Source organism: Leuciscus leuciscus, assembly GCF_965113295.1.
Source record: "Leuciscus leuciscus genome assembly, chromosome: 16".
NCBI classification, from domain to species: domain Eukaryota; kingdom Metazoa; phylum Chordata; class Actinopteri; order Cypriniformes; family Leuciscidae; genus Leuciscus; species Leuciscus leuciscus.
The window spans coordinates 38,072,018-38,089,188 of NC_138740.1; the positions used below are offsets into that span (position 1 = coordinate 38,072,018).

The window sequence follows — 17,171 nt, forward strand, 5'->3', positions numbered from 1 at the left end:
CTAGATCGTTCATCTCAGACTCTGAAATATGCTTCTGTTCCTCTGAATCCTGCAGATTCACAGCACATATCTAGAGACCAACTGGCCCATCAGGGTAAGAACCGCCACACTGGCTCATATTCTCAACACTTCATGCTATTTTATACTTTTAAGGCTATTTTAAACTGTTTAAACCTTGAATGATCTATAATATGTGCACCACAATACATTTGTTACCTCATGCAACAATGCAATATGACTTTAATGGCTATATGTGTAATATATACTTCTCAATATAAACTAGCATTCAACAGTTTGCGGTCAGTAAAACCAATACTTTTATTCAACAAGAATGCAGTAAAACGATCAAAAGACACGACAATAAAGACATTTATAATATTACAAAAGATTATATTTCAAATAAATGCTGTTCTTTTAAACGTTCTATTCATCAAAGATATCTCAGTTTCCACAAAAATATGAACTGTTTTCAACACTGATAATAATGTGTAATATTTTATATATTTTATAGTATGCCTTGGTCTCTATACTTGTAATTCTTAATTTTTAATTGTTAAGTGTCCCTTGCTCACTGAAAGTTGACAGTTTCACTTTTTATTTTATTTTTTATAACCACACAAGTTTGTAATGTTATGATTCTCCTCGTAGACGTTTGCCTCGGTTCATGGCTTATAACTCTTCAACAAAAACTTTTTAAAATCCCTTTGTGGGTAAAAATTAATGGAGAAAATTCCAGAACCAGCGCTGCTAAAAAAGCGGGCGGGCACTAATGCTCTTTATAGATATAGATATGCAAATGTGGGCGGTCATATGCTAATTAGCTGTTCCATTTGGTTCCAAAAATCCAGTTTTTCATGAAATGAGTGATTAATCTGGCTGTCTTTGTGTGTTTAGTTTGCAGCGATAGACTGGTCTGGTCAGTGTGTGGCCGTCGCTGGTCGCCGTGGATTTGCACATTATTCTTTATATTCCAGGAAATGGAAACTGTTCGGTAACGTCACACAGGTAAACGTCACTCCATCAGTGTGTTTTCATTTAAAAGGTAAAAGCCTGTGATGGAAACTTTGTAAAATGATGTGTGTTTTCAGGAGCAGAATATGGCGGTGACGGGCGGTCTCGCGTGGTGGAACGACTTTGTTGTTATTGCGTGTTATAATTTCATCGACCGGCAGGAAGAGGCAAGAACGCTTGCATTAATGTTCCTCTGATTTCTCAGTATTGATCTGTGTGTGTGATGGACTGTCTTGTGTTTTCATGGCTTTAGCTGAGGCTGTACGTGCGCTCGGCTAATCTGGATAACGCGTTTGCTAGCGTCACCAAACTTCACGCCGACACACTGTTGCTGAACGTGTTTCGTAACGTGGTGATTCTGTTCCGGGCCGACTGCTCCATCTGCCTGTACAGCATCGAGAGACGACACGACAGGTGACACACACACACACACACACACACACTGACATAGATCATCTGGAATTAATGGACTAGTTCATTTTGTAATAATCCATTAAAAACCCAGCAATTTTTATTAAACCCTGTCATCATGAAATTCACTGGTGCTACATTTAAATGACTAAATTAATATATAAAAGAGAAAAACATCTGCAAAAAATAAATAAAAATAAATAAAAAGCAAAAAAACGCTAATAATCTGACAAGAAAAGACACATTTAGAAATGCTATTTATTTATTTATGTATAATTTAGTGGGGGGGGGGTTTATATGCATTTATTTTTATATAAAATATTTATTAAAAGTTTGCTTTTTCTAAAGTCTATTTTCTTTTCTGAATGAACTAATGGATCAATCCTGTATTTCCAAACCTTGATTTTCCTAAAGAGTTTTGTCATAATAATGGAAAATGTCAATCAATATAAAGGGTGAATAATTATATTTAAAGGTATAGCGGAGGATCTTTCCAAATTTTAGATAAGACCCGCCCTCTCCACTTTTTGAAAAGTTTGATTGATTCACCAGAATGATTGACAATTAGGAGGACCAATAGTTTAGACTACCCACCAGGAAGTAAAACATCCTCCGCTATACCTTTAATTCTGTTATTTCAAGCACTTTGGTGCTCCATAGATATGACCCAGAATGCCTTATTTTTTTTGTATTTTTTTTTTTGTGTGTGACTATTTTATGTTTCTTGTACACAAGTGTTTTGTAAGATGGATGGATGTTTGTTGTATTTGTCATGAACATGTCTTGATGTTTCCGCGTGTGTGTGTCATCAGCCCGAACCCGTCGGCCAGTGTGGAGCTGTTGCAGGAGGTCTCGATGTCTCGCTATATTCCTCACCCTGGTCTAGTGGTGTCTGTGACCCTCACGTCAGTGCGGACCGAGACCGGGATCACACTCAAAGCCCCGCAGCAGGTACACACGCACACGCTCACATGCACACACTCACACTCACTCACGCACACAGACACACACACACACACACACACACTCACTCACGCAGTCACACACACTGTCACATGCACACACTCACGCATACTCACACACTTACGCACACACACACTCGCACCCTCTCGCACACTCATGCACCCTCTCACACACTCTCGCACACTCTCGCACACTCATGCACACTCATGCACACTCATGCACCCTCTCACACACTCATGCACACTCTCGCACACTCATGCACACTCTCGCACACTCATGCACACTCATGCACCCTCTCACACACTCATGCACACTCTCGCACACTCATGCACCCTCTCGCACACTCATGCACTCTCTCACACACTCATGCACACTCTCTCGCACACTTATGCACCCTCTCACACATTCATGCACACTCTCTCGCACACTCATGTACCCTCTCACACACTCATGCACACTCTCACACACTCATGCACACTCATGCACCCTCTCACACACTCATGCACACTCTCATATGCATATGCACACTCACACTCACTCACATGCACACTCTCTCGCACACTCACATGCACACTCTCTCGCACACACACACACACACACACACACACACTCACGTACACATACTCACACACACACAGACACTCTTGCATGCGTACTCATGGCCCGTGTGTATGTGTCAGGCCTGTTCGGCTGAGAGTATCCTGTTGAATTTGGCTGGTCAGCTGATCATGCTGCAGAGAGACCGATCCGGGCCACAGGTACGAGAGAAGGACACGCCAGCCAATCAGACGATGCTGGTGAGTCTGATGCCCCGCCCCTTATCCTGATCCAGTAGAGCACGAGTTCGGTTCTGTGAGGAAAGAACGCATTATTTTTCTTGATAAGGAAATGATAATTAATAATAACTTATCTGTTTAAGACAGACATTCTGTGAGGGTGTTAATCGATGATATATGCTTTTGTTATTTCAGCTTTTTTATTTATTTTTATAATCATGTTTATACCAAATAAAAACACTTTAGTGCCGGTAACTCTCATGAAGCACTGCAAATATATGTAAACATATATATATACTTGATAATGCAAATTACATAACCAAGTCATTCTCCCTATGCTCTCAAACTACTGTATCCATGCATATTTTGCAATAAATGTAAAATATATTGTTAATATATACATATATACACACTCTACCGGTCAAAAGTCTCTTCTGCTCACCAAAGCTGCATTTATTTGATCAAAAATACAATAAAAACAGTGAGATATTATTCCAATGTAAATCAGCTGTTTTCTATGTGAATATATAGTAAAGTGTAATTTATTCCTGTGATCAAAGCTGAAATACATTATCAATATCTTTAAATCAATAGTTTCATGTTTCTCCATTGATTGTCATGTGCAGTGCTTCATGGGATTGTAGTTCACAGTGTTTCTGTCCAGTCTTTTTTTGCTTCAAATAATAGTTTTTTTTGTAGATTTTCCTCATAGATGGTTAAATGATTCAAATCAGAGGTTGTGCTTGTTAACATTAGTTAATGCACTGTGTACTAACATGAACAATGAACGGCTGGATTTACTAGTTAAAAAGATGAATAAATACTGTTGCAAATGTAGGTAACACTTTTATTTTACAGTGTCCTTGTTACATATATTACATGTACTTACCATAGAAATAACAGTAAATTATGCATAATTACATGCAATTAACCCTCAACCAAAGCCTAACCCTATAGTAAGTACATGTAGTTAATTAATAACACTCAGTACTTAAAGGTACAAAATGTAAGAATTTTGCATTAAAATATCCCAAAATCTCAAGGCCAGTGTTATATATTTTGTTAAGTTGATTACTTACAATATCCCAAATGTTTCCAACTATTTTTAAATCGTGAGAAAATTGCGATTTTATCCAAGGAAACGGGGCGTTAGAGCAGGGGAGAGCTGGGAGTCGCCAGTCAATTGCGTCATATCCGCGTTACCCTCGGTTTCCGCTCGTACTGCGTGGAGTCCTGGACAAATGCGGAAGTTGTAGTTGTAGCGTCTATCAAGCTACAAACTTTAGCTTGTTTCTTGCAGTCGTTATGGAACACAATTATTCTTTACCGATTGCAGCTGGTTCTGTCGACAAAGCATGCTTAATTTTATATTTTCCAAATGTAGCATTCGGTAATAGTTATGTTTATGTAAGGAAAGTATTATTGCTTTAGATTTGTGTTTAGTTTATTGACATTGTTTATCACGTCTGGGGCCTGTACCATGAAGGTAGCTGAACAAACTCGAGGTTACAGGATTAGTTTTGAGTTGACAAAACCAAACCGATGCAATCAGGCTTTATTGGTACCATGATGCAGCTCATCAACTTTCTCTGTCAACTCAGGCTTTGATCCTTAAGCTATGATTACTCCACGCGTGCGTGCACATAAAAGAGTGACGTCGACACTGAACAACCAATCGCGGGTAGAGCGTGAGCGATATATTTTCCCGCGGAGGAGCAAGAGATAATCATTCAGAATTACGATGAATTTAAATATGTATTTCAAGCTCGAAACAATACGGTCTCTGCTGCCAAAGCAAGAGAAGACTGTTGGAGAAAGATTGCTGATTGTTAATGTGTAAGTTAAACAAATACGTTCTATATTTATGTAAAATTATGTATGTACTGTATAGCCTATGTGTAATATAGCCTATAGCCTATTTTTATAATATATAAAAAATGATACATGCACATTTTTTATATATTATAAAAATAGGCTATAGGCTATATTACACATAGGCTACACATATATACATAATTTTACATAAATATAGAACGTAGGCTATTTGTACTACTAAGAAAGCTAGGGAATCCTATCATAAGATTAACAGAATAATAATAAAGATTTAAAATAATTCTTAACATGTATTATATTGTATAGTACATTTGTGCAATTTGCTTTTTGAAAAAAAATAAAATGTGTTCATGTGATGCCACCCTATCAATATATCTTACCGGCAATTTTATAAAAGCCCTCTTTTATGGACATGGCCGATAAATGTCCGGGGAACACTATTAATGAAACTATTCATGTACTCCTGCAGAGCGAGGACCACTTTACGAATGGTTCGACAAACCGTGTTTTCCCCTATAGCTTCTGTGCGTCACCCACCGTGCAGGAATGTACCACTTGCAACAAGAAAAACGCAACGCAACGCAATATTTGCGGTACAGTAAGTGCATGAATTCGACGTGTTAAATTCTTTATGTGCGGCTCAAGAAGTTTGCAAAGATAAGACATTCCTTCCGCGTAAAATCTGTATCTTTCATACAAGTAACTATCAGGAAAGGCAAGGGGATTTTGTCTGGCTAAAAACTCTTTCTTTACGAAGTGCTCGTCTAACAATTTGCGCTGAGATGTCACAGGATTTGGAAGAAAAGGTGAAGTCATTGCAACAGACACTGGGAATAAGTTACGTCACCTATATGTTTCTTTGCTCTCAGCTGATTGGTCAAACTTCAGTCTGAGATCTTGAATCCAGAACATAACCTGCCCCGGAGCAGGTTAGCCGTGCAGCGTAAGATACCATGGCAACGAACACCGATTAAAGCCAAGCTACTTTCATAGTACCTAAAACCCAGGGTTGGTGGAAACTAAACTGAAACATAGCTGGCTAGCCACCTAAACCGGCTTCATGGTACAGGCCCCCGGTGTTTATGGCCATGTAAATAAACATAGCATGTGTTATACATAAAGATTAATCAGTATTTTGGCAAATGATGTGGGCATGTTCGAATGTACTTTTACAACAATTGTTTAGAACATGTAAAACTGCGCAGCGTTATCACAACAATGAATTCAACAAATACAGTAACATCTATGAAGTATTAAACCTTACTTTTCTTGCGGTTAATTCATTTTAATGAAATAAAAGTGTGATGAGGTTTAAGAGTCAGGAAGGAAGAAGACAGGGATCGGCGTGACTGGGACTCGTACTTTATTAAAATAAAGCAAAACAAACAAAAGCCGCGCACAACGCGCATTCACTGTGGCAACCGCGATGGCACAAAACAGTTCAAAAATGAGAGCTCGGATCCACCGGTTTTCTTTCTCTGCGTCCAATTTTCTCTCCAGTCTCTCTCTCGTTCCAGCGCGGCTTATAAGCGGTCTCTCCACGCCAATAATACTGCAATAAGACACAGGTGCATTTGCACTTGACCTACTTGCGTCCCGCTCGTCTATTCTCTCTCCCATCACAGACCGCGCTGAACCACGCCCCTCTCGCCACAAAAAGCATGTCATTAAACGCAACATTTATAAAAATAGAACTTAGCCTCATCCATGAACATGATTTTTCGATTCCCGTCTGACTGATTTACATCCACGGTGGAGTTTAAAACGACAGTTCCCATCATTCCACGCTCCTTCACATCGTCATCAAGCTACGCCGTTGTTGTTGTTTGGAATGTAGCGCCCTCTAGCGGCAAAAATTCTTGCATATTGTACCTTTAAATGTATAATTACGCTGTAACAATGACACCTTAAAATAAAGTGTAACCCAAATGTATTGCTCATTGTTAGTTCTTGTTAGTTCAAAAAATTTACTAATCTTAACTAATGAACCTTATTGTAAAGTGTTACCATTTGTTTTTGTTTTGTTTTTTGTGGCTTTAACAAACACTTAAAAATGTCAGCGCTGTTGATATCCCTGTGATGGTGGTCAATTATCTGTCCCTTGACTAACACGTGTCTCCCTCTGTCAGCCGTTCTGTGCGCCGGTGGTTCTGGCTCAGTGTGTGGAGAACGTCTGGACCACATGTCGCAGCAACCGCAAGAAACGCCACCTGATGGAGGCGCTGTGGCTCTCGTGCGGAGAGGCAGGGATGAAGGTGTGGCTCCCTCTGTTTCCCAGAGACCACCGCAAACCCCACTCGTTCCTGTCGCGCAGAATCATGCTACCCTTCCACATCAACATCTACCCGCTAACCGTGCTCTTCGAGGACGCGCTAATCCTCGGCGCCTCCAACGAAACCATGCTATTCGACGGCCTGGGCTCGTCCTCCGAGCCGCTTGAGACGCTCTTCCCGTTTTGCACGGTGGAACGAACATCTCAGATCTACCTCCATCATATCCTACGCCAGCTGCTGATGCGTAACCTGGGCGAGCAGGCGCTAATGCTAGCGCAGTCGTGCGCGGCGCTGCCGTACTTCCCGCACGTGCTGGAGCTCATGGTGCACGTGGTTCTGGAGGAGGAGGCCACGTCTCGAGAGCCCATCCCAGACCCGCTGCTGCCCACCGTGGCCAAGTTCGTCACAGAGTTCCCGCTGTTCCTGCAGACTATCGTTCACTGCGCGCGCAAGACCGAGTACGCGCTGTGGAACTACCTGTTCGCCGCCGTCGGGAACCCCAAAGACCTGTTCGAGGAGTGTTTGATGGCGCAGGATCTGGACACGGCCGCGTCATACCTTATCATCCTGCAGGTGAAGCCTAAACCTAGAAATAAACACACAATTTAAGAACAAAACACTTGATATATACTTTGAAAATACTGAAAAAAATTTATGAAATACTCTTGAAATAAGTCACCATTATCTGTAGTTGCATCTTCAGTAGTTTAACCCACTTTAAATGGTCTGTGATGTCATAAATAAATAAATAAAATTAAACAATTGAATGTAAAGAAACATTCAATATTCCTCATTATTAGCAATGTTTAAAACAGTTATTTACATACATTACATTTACTGATGAATAGAAAGTTCAAAAGAACAGCATTTATCTGAAATAGAAAGCTTGAATAAAGATCATTTTCATGTCTAAATATAGGATTGTTCATGTGACCTCTCACTCAGGTTTGTGTTGATAATCATGTATATAATATATCATATTTTATCCTTTACACTGATTGTATGAACTAATGGAACAGTCTTAAACAGATTTTTCATAGTAGAGGGGGGCATCTAATCGAATAATCCTATTATTTTATGATATTTGTATGCAGAATATGGAGGTTCCAGCGGTGAGCCGTCAACACGCCACTCTGCTCTTCAATACGGCCCTCGAGCAGGGCAAATGGGATCTGTGTCGTCACATGATCCGCTTCCTCAAGGCCATTGGTTCAGGGGAGAGCGAGACTCCGCCCAGCACACCCACCACACAGGTGAGCAGACGTCAGATGGTGTGATGATTGGAGGTGTGTGTGTGTGTGTGCATGGTGTTGAGATGCTTGTGTGATGATTGGAGGTGTGTGTGTGCATGGTGTTGAGATGCTTGTGTGATGATTGGAGGTGTGTGTGTGCATGGTGTTGAGATGCTTGTGTGATGATTGGAGGTGTGTGTGTGCATGGTGTTGAGATGCTTGTGTGATGATTGGAGGTGTGTGTGTGCATGGTGTTGAGATGCTTGTGTGATGATTGGAGGTGTGTGTGTGCATGGTGTTGAGATGCTTGTGTGATGATTGGAGGTGTGTGTGTGCATGGTGTTGAGATGCTTGTGTGATGATTGGAGGTGTGTGTGTGCATGGTGTTGAGATGCTTGTGTGATGATTGGAGGTGTGTGTGTGCATGGTGTTGAGATGCTCATGTGATGATTGGAGATGTGTGTGTGTGTGCATGGTGTTGAGATGTTCGTGTTGAAGCTCATGTGATGATTGGAGATGTGTGTGTGTGTGCAGGAGCAGAGCTCTACGGGAGGCTTTGAGTTTTTCCGTAACCGCAGCATCAGTATGTCTCAGTCTGTCGACAGCATCGCAGGAGGGAAGTTTAACCTGCAGAAAACCCTGAGCATGCCCTCCGGCCCATCCTGCAAAGGGTAACACACACACTACACACACTACACACATGCAGATACAGGGCTCGACATAACGCTTGTCCGGGACAAGTGGATTTTTTGAAGGGGAAAGCAAGGGTTGTGCTGTCGAGGCTCTCACAGCCTCATGGGGAGAAATGGAAACAAATGAGTGCAAAACACACACAAAGATACTCTGTTAACATACTGCGGTAAAAATTCAAAATGTGGAGTTTTTATATTTATATCATATGATACAGTTTAGCAACATCACACCACCAAGAGTGCTGAATACCATCACGACTGAAAATGTGACACCAATTTCATATGACAGTTCAATAAACAAGTAATTAAAATTAGGTCACTTACATTTTAGACGCACTATTGACTGTTTTTGTTCTATTTCAGCAGCTAAAATAGTTCCAAACAAAGATCACAGCGGAACCATAACGCATCTCAATGACTCGTTCATTAAGACGGTCACCTGCCGCCACCTACAGGTGGTTTAGTTTCGTTTTTAAAAGTATCATTCTTTCCAACATTTCTTATTTGTATATTCAAATTTTTAATTTTTTTAACAATCTCATAACATTATTTAATGCAGTTGTAATTTTTCAGTGCAAATTATCAAATTTTATTGGTAACAGCCTTACAGTGTATTATTATTCTAATTTAATTTATTGATCAAATTTAAGAATTAAAAATGAAAGATGAAGCATACAGTGTAAAATGATTAGGGGAGAAAATGCCCTTTATAAAGGTTAAAATATCATTAATATGCAGATTTAAACATGTCAAAGCTGACTGAACACTGATGAGAATATTGCTTCAGAATAAATTATTTACAACACACAAAAAAAAAATCCTATTCTTTCTGGACAAGCTCATTTTTTCCTCTAACAAGTGAATGACGGTTTACTTGTCTGAAGGACAAGCACATGAAAAGGCTTAATGTCGAGCCCTGAGATAGTTAAGAGTGATTCAAATGTTCCTCTCACAGCTTTACCCGGCAGTAACACAGTGTTGGGACTAGGGCTGGGCAAAATCGATTTTTCCATTACCGGTAATCGTTTTTTAAAACGTGGCCGATTCAAAATCGATTCTCAAAGGCCACGAATACATTTTTTCCCATATTTATCTATCACCCAAAAGCCAGTATTAGTTTTCCTCCAGTGTTCATAGGCTTGCATGTTACACTAATGCTGTGAGATTTTATGTGTGTTTTATCTTAAACATAAAATAACCTGATCCTGTTTGATCAAGACATGCGACTGTTCTGACTTTTCAGCAATAATTTTTCATCTTGCATCAAAGTCCTGTTTTCATTGTATGCATTTGAAATATAGAGTTGGGTTCTGTGTTAATGTACCCAAGTGTACCTAAAATAAAAAGAGTTTAATATACAGGTTTATGGCTCTTAATTTAATTTTATAAATTAACCATTTGTAAACTTATGTTCACTGTTCTTTTTTTAATAAATATAGAATTTGTTTTAAATCTATATTCATTGAGTCGAATCGGAAATCGAAAATCGAATTATGAATCAAAATCGTATTGAGAATCGAATTGAATTGAGAGCTTGCAAATCAAAATCGAATCGAATTGGAACATCTGAATCGATACCCAGCCCTAGTTGAGAGATCTGATTCATTCAGATAATAAAGATTCTTTAATTCCACACAGCATGTTTCAGCTCATATGGTGTGTGTGTGTGTGTGTGTGTGTGTGTGTGTGTGTGTGTGTGTGTGTGTGTGTGTGTGTGTGTGTGTGTGTGTGTGTGTGTGTGTGTGTGTGTGTGTGTGTGTGTGTGTGTGTGTGTGTGTGTCCTCAGTGGCGAGCGCTGGTGTAAGGACGGTGACTCCGCGGAGAACCTCTACATTGACCTGATGCTGTGGAGACACGCTCGGCTCCTGCTGGAGCAGGTCCGGCTGCGGGACCTGGGCTGTTTCTCCGCTCAGCTGGGCTTCGAGCTGATTGGCTGGCTGTGTCGGGAGCGCACGCGAGTGGCTCGCGTCGATGACTTCGTCACCGCGCTCAAATGCCTGCACAAGGACTTCCTGTGGCCGTTTCCCGTCATCCCAGCATGCTCTATTAGCTCGCCACTGAAGAACGGACGCTGCCGCCCAGGTGTGTGAATGATTTTTCCTCCAGTTATGCCATAACAGTCTGTATCACAAGACAGGTTTTAAACTGCAAATGCTAATATATAATAAATATGATCTATATTTATTTATCATTGTGTGTGTATAAATGAAATTTAGAGAGAAAATAAAATAAAAAAGTTAGTAAAAATATATCTTTTATTTTTTAGTGCTGGGCAACGATTTATCGCATTCAAAATAAAAGTTTGTGTTTACATAATATTTGTGTGTGTAATATTTTATATATAAATAAAAAAAAAATCTTAAATATATACATGTATGTATGTGTGTGTATTTATAAATATATAACATTATGACTTTCCAATCACATGAACTCTCTCTCTTGCCGTAGTGCTGAGTTCTCGTTTGCTGAAGTCTCAGTCTGCGGACAGTTTGCTGAACAGTGACATGGACACCACGCCCCCTCAGGTCACCCCAGCCAATCACAGCTGGCTTGACGGCTTGGGGGCGGTGCCTAAGGAACTAGACTCCGCCTCCTCTCACGGTGGACCGCAGACCCAGGAAGCTTTTCTCTCTCCTCTTATTAACAAAGGTAAGAGAATAAAATCTGTCTGTCCTTCTCTCTCTCTCTCGCTCTCGCTCTCTCTCTTGCTCTTGCTCATGTTTCTTTTAATTAATCCGCTCAGGAGAGGAGTACAGCATCGGTTCAGCCACGGACCTCACTGAGACCAGTTCGATGGTGGATGGTGATTGGACGATGGTCGATGAGAATTTCTCCACCCTCAGTCTCAGCCAATCAGAGCTGGAGCACATCTCTATGGAGCTGGCCAATAAAGGGCCGCACAAGAGTCAAGTGCAGCTCCGGTGAGTCTTCATGAGATCATCAACCGATAACCAATCAAATCACTGACTGTGTTTGACATGACAAGGTGCCTAAAGTGCTTGAAACCCTTGAAAACAGACATATTTATGAAAAGGTACTTGAAAAGCGCTTGATTTATTGAAAGGCAATATATGTGAAATTAGTGTTTCATTTGATTGATAAAACAATGGTTTCACACTAAATGAACGCTGTGGTCCGTCTGATATTGATATAGAGGCATTTCTCATGGCTATGAGTGTGATATTGCTCATAAACATCCAAGGATATGATACAGCTTTCATTCTTCATCTCAATCATATATTCATGGGAGAAAAAATCAGTTTGAATAAGGAAAGCGATATCTTTGTCATAGTTTCCTTTCAATGGTTAAAGTTTCCACAGTCACTGCATCCGCTGCACTTTATTTCTACCATTTTGTTTTATTAGTTTATTTTTGTTTATCTATTTGCCTTTTTTAGAATTTGAAAGATATTAAAGATATTGTTTGATAAGTGAGATCTCTGATTGAAGTCCTTGAAAACCAAAAAAGTAGAGCTTAAAGTCCTTGAATTTCCTCTTACAGTGTCTGTACTCATGCATGCTCTCGTGTGTGTGTGTGTGTGTGTGTGTGTGTGTGTGTTTCTCAGGTATCTCCTGCACGTGTTCATGGAGGCGGGCTGTCTGGAGTGGTGTGTGATCATCGGGCTGATCTTACGGGACGCCAGCGTGATCAAGCAGGTCGTGGGCTTCTTGGACAGTCCAGAGGTCCCGGCAGAAACGGTGCAGAGCATCAGAGCCGGGCTGATGGCGGTCGACCTCTGGGTCTCGTCTGATTGGTCAGTGTTATACGGCTCGGATACACTGAGTGAGAAAATCAAATGATGAGGAAAACGTAGATATACACTACCGTTGAAAAGTTTGGGGTCGGCAAGATTTACTTATGTTATGAGAAGTCTCTTCTCATTTATTTGACCAAAAATACATTAAAAAATGATTACAATTTAAAATATCAGTTTTCTATGGAAGTTTTCTATGTTTCCGTCACAGAATAAAAAATAAAAAAGGTAATTGCGACTTTTTAATCTCACTATTCAGATTTTTTTTTATCACAATTGTGAGATTTATATCTCAAAATTCTGACTTTTTATCTCAGAATTGAATGATTATATCTCGCAATTCTGACTTAATTACGAGTTCTGGCAAACTTGGGATTGACTTTAAGTCGCAATTCTGAAGAAATTATTTGTTTACTTAGAATTGGGCTTTATAACTTGCGATTGTGAGTTTATATCTTACAATTTTGTGAAGATGTCAGAACTCGCAGTTAAGTCAGAATTGCGAGATATAAACTCGTGATTGTGAGAGAGTCAGAATTATCTTTTAAAATGTTTTATTCTGTGGCGGAAAAAAGGTTCCATAGTTTTCATGCGAATATACAAATTTTCAGCATCATTACTCCTTCAGAAATCATTCTATTATGATGATTTGATGCTCAAGAAACATTTATGATTATCAATGTTTCATATTTTTGTGATACATTGATACATTTTATTTTTCAGGATTCTTTGATGAATAAAGTTCAAAAGAACAGCATTTATTAAAATAGAGAGTTAAAATTGTCAATAAAAGGGTCGTAATTACTGTCACAGTTAAAAGTCATAATTTAGTTAGTCACTTTTGATAAATTTAATGCATCCTTGCTGAAGAAAAGCAAGAAAATAATTCTTTACAAAAAATTCTCACTGAGCTCAACGGCAGCATGTCATTTTGTTTTTTCCATCTTTGATATTTTGAATTTGGACCGCAGTACCGACCTCGACCACTAGCTGTCATTCTTACACACTGCACCTTTAACTACAATAGGAAACTAATGTTAACTAGCGAACCTTATTGTACAGTGTTACCCATAACCCATGTATAATGTTTAAGAAGTTTCACTCATTGACTAATGTTGCAATGGACATGTTTATTTCATGATATACTCACTGACTTCCTCTCTGATGTCATTTCCTGTCAGTTTGGGCTACAAGCCGTTCCTGCACCTGATTGGCCCGCAGCTGCTGAAGCTCTCAGAGGTTCCCGAGGAGCCGGTTCAGCCCGAGCCGTTCCAGCCGAGCGGGGCCTCGGAGCCCGAGCCCAGAGCCGAGGACGCCCGCGGGGTCGTGACCTCTGCCCACCCGCTGCGACCCCGTGGGGTCGTGACCTCTGCCCACCCGCTGCCCCTGGATGGCCCCTGTGGAGCCAGCGCTCGACCCCTGGAGGACACGCCCGAGGAGCCCGCGCAGCAGGAGGCCCTGGAGGAGGGGGCGTACGACTGCACACTCTCATGAGTGTGTGTGTGTGTGTGTGAGAGAGACGCTGGATGAGGGGTTGTACGACTGCACACTCTCATGCCCCGTCTGAGTGTGTGTGTGTGTGTGTGTGTGAGAGAGAGCGTGAGCCGCTAGACGAGGGCTTGTACGACTGCACTCTCTCATGACCAGTTGTGTGTGTGTGTTGTCAAAAATACCGCTTGGGTACCAAGTCGGTACTGAAATTTTTAAATTGTGACTTTTTGAGCACTGATGAGCAGAATCATAAACACCTCTGATTGGCTGTTGTGGTCACGCGCTCGTCAGATCTGTCTGTGATTGGCTACAATGATCAACACACAGGAGTGTTTTCTTTCAAACGCTTGCATGTGTGTCTGTGTAAGCGCTCGCTGAAGAGCCTCACTGATGTGTATTTACAACATGTTTTTGAAGCGCTGATCATTATAGCCAATCACAGACATATCTGATGAGCTTGTGACCACAACAGCCAATCAGAGGTTTTTATGATTCTGCTCATCACTGCTCAGTCACAATTTTTTGATTTCAGTACCGACTTGGTACCTAAGTTGGTACTTTTGAGAACACTAGTGTGTGTGTGTGTGTGTGTGTGTGTGTGTGTGTGAGCCGCTGGACGAGGGGTCGTACGACTGCACACTCTCATGACCCGTCTGTGCTGCTCTGTGACCGGTTACGTGTGTGTGTGTGTGTGTGTGTGTGTGTGTGTGTGTGTGTGTGTGTGTGTGTGTGTGTGTGTGTGTGTGTGTGTGTGTGTGTGTGTGTGTGTGTGTGTGTGTGTGTGTGTGTGTGTCTTTTTATTTGATTGCGTCTCCATCCAGACTGCAGTGTCGTGTGTGTTTTGCAGTGTTCTCTCCATCCTGTGGTCTAATGCGGCGTCATGTTTCTCTCTCTTCACTCAAACACTGCAACCAAAAACATAATATTTGGTATTATTGTCTTCTTTTTTTTCCAGCACAAATATCTACATTTTCTTAAATCAAGAAGCATTTACTGGAGAAGCGGCAGAAGGACTGAAGAGGAGTCAGACACATCAGAGATCTGTTCTTGTTTTAAGCACAAACTTCTCTTTAATAAGATATTAAGTCTTGTTTTCAGATTCTACATTATGTCCAGGCGTAAAACAGGCGAAATCAAACTCAGACTTTATTTATTTATCAACATTATTTTACAGCCAAGATGAAAAAATATATAATCTGTTACTGATATTATTAGATGTGCAGTTTCATCGCTATATTAGATATATTTTCTTGAATTAATTATATATTTTTGATCATTTAAGTTTTTTTTAATTGTAAAACTTAATCTTCAGTCGTTTCGCTTCTAATCCGGTAAATCTCTTGATTTAAGAATGTTTGGATATTTGTGCTGGAAAACGAGACGGAAACAAAACTCAAAATAAGACAAAATTAGAACCCTTTTTTTTTTTTTGCAGTGTCGTTACATCATCAGCTCTCGCAACCAGCTTTACACCAGATCATGATTTCATCACACACACACACACACGTGCACACACACACCTATTCAGTCACACACCTACACACACATACACACACCTACACACACACACACACACACACGCACACGTTTCTCCCTTCATGAGTCAGATGTAGTGTTTATCACAATGATTTATTTTTCTTTGGTTTGTTTTTGCTCTGGCTTCATGTTTTAAAGTTCATCATGAAATATCAGCCCTTGTTTTATTGGATGCAGATATCCATCTGAGGAAGACTGACCCGTTTGACCCTCGTTGACCTCTCCGATCTCCATCGTGTGTGTGTGTGTGTGTGTGTCGTCTTCTCTTCACACTGCAGGTTTAGCTGTTTTTAAGGTGTAAAGCGTCCAACACTATATTCTTCTTCTTCTTCTTCTTCTGCTCGTGTTCCTGATGTTGAGGAAGCGTCGGGGAAACTCCTGATGACCGGCATCTTTCCTTTTCCTGTCATTAATCTGAAACGTGCAGTTTGTCATCACTATATCCCGACTGACAGCATTATTGCTTTTCCTTCTGAATTGTTGCAGTTTTACGTTTATTTATTGGAGGAGCATCTGGACAAAGAGCCGGACGTGTTCTTTGGTTTCAGGGAGTGATTTGTGTGTGTTCTCCAACATCTGAACGGCATCAGTATTAAACGAGTGTTCAGTGTTCGTCTTCATGAACATCACGCCTTCAGAACGGACCAAATCATCTACGCTTATGGAATGCCTTTGTATTATGATTATTATTCTAGTTCTTATGCATCATTGACAGTCGTCGTCTGAGTATTTAGCAGCTTTAATGAGACGCATCTTTATTTTAATGTTTTATTTCCCCCTGAACGGCTCGAACGAGCAGCTTAAACCAGTCCGAGGCGGTTTAAACCGGTTCAAACCAGCTGACAAGTGCCCGAATCCCAGTAAAACCAGCGCGCGCTTCTCCTCCTGGCGCAGGTTTATGTTCTCACGAGGAACATGTGCAGTGATGATCATGATATTCACAAACCAAAGAGCGTCTGGATGTGTGTGTGTGTGAGTCACTGACATGTTCATGGTACAGATTACCCACAATCCCTCTGTCCCGCTGACGTCACTGGACTGATGTTGAGCTGGAGGGTTTTATCTGGACAGTTTCTTCTCAATGAAGTGTACAGAGAGAGTTTGCTGTACAATAACTTTTCTACTCAGTTTTCTATATTTCCTGTACATAAAGAACAATAAATTATTTTTTAAACATCACGTGATCTGTGTGTTTGCA

At 40.6% G+C, this 17,171-nt stretch overlaps 1 protein-coding gene across 3 annotated transcripts in view; it reads left to right on the forward strand.

Moving 5' to 3' along the window:
- Positions 1 to 17,152, forward strand: part of ric1 (RIC1 homolog, RAB6A GEF complex partner 1) — a 69,269-nt gene extending 52,117 nt beyond the window's left edge. For all 3 annotated transcript variants that reach the window (XM_082140112.1, XM_082140113.1, XM_082140114.1), the window contains 14 exons: positions 56 to 94; positions 895 to 1,005; positions 1,089 to 1,178; positions 1,265 to 1,425; positions 2,235 to 2,373; positions 3,066 to 3,182; positions 7,124 to 7,840; positions 8,362 to 8,520; positions 9,034 to 9,170; positions 10,978 to 11,273; positions 11,640 to 11,840; positions 11,935 to 12,112; positions 12,758 to 12,946; positions 14,128 to 17,152. In XM_082140112.1, the coding sequence (XP_081996238.1) occupies positions 56 to 94; positions 895 to 1,005; positions 1,089 to 1,178; positions 1,265 to 1,425; positions 2,235 to 2,373; positions 3,066 to 3,182; positions 7,124 to 7,840; positions 8,362 to 8,520; positions 9,034 to 9,170; positions 10,978 to 11,273; positions 11,640 to 11,840; positions 11,935 to 12,112; positions 12,758 to 12,946; positions 14,128 to 14,440 (2,847 nt within the window). In that variant the 3' untranslated portion in view covers positions 14,441 to 17,152. The remainder of the gene's footprint in view (positions 1 to 55; positions 95 to 894; positions 1,006 to 1,088; positions 1,179 to 1,264; positions 1,426 to 2,234; positions 2,374 to 3,065; positions 3,183 to 7,123; positions 7,841 to 8,361; positions 8,521 to 9,033; positions 9,171 to 10,977; positions 11,274 to 11,639; positions 11,841 to 11,934; positions 12,113 to 12,757; positions 12,947 to 14,127) is intronic.
- The last annotated feature ends 19 nt before the right edge of the window (positions 17,153 to 17,171 follow it).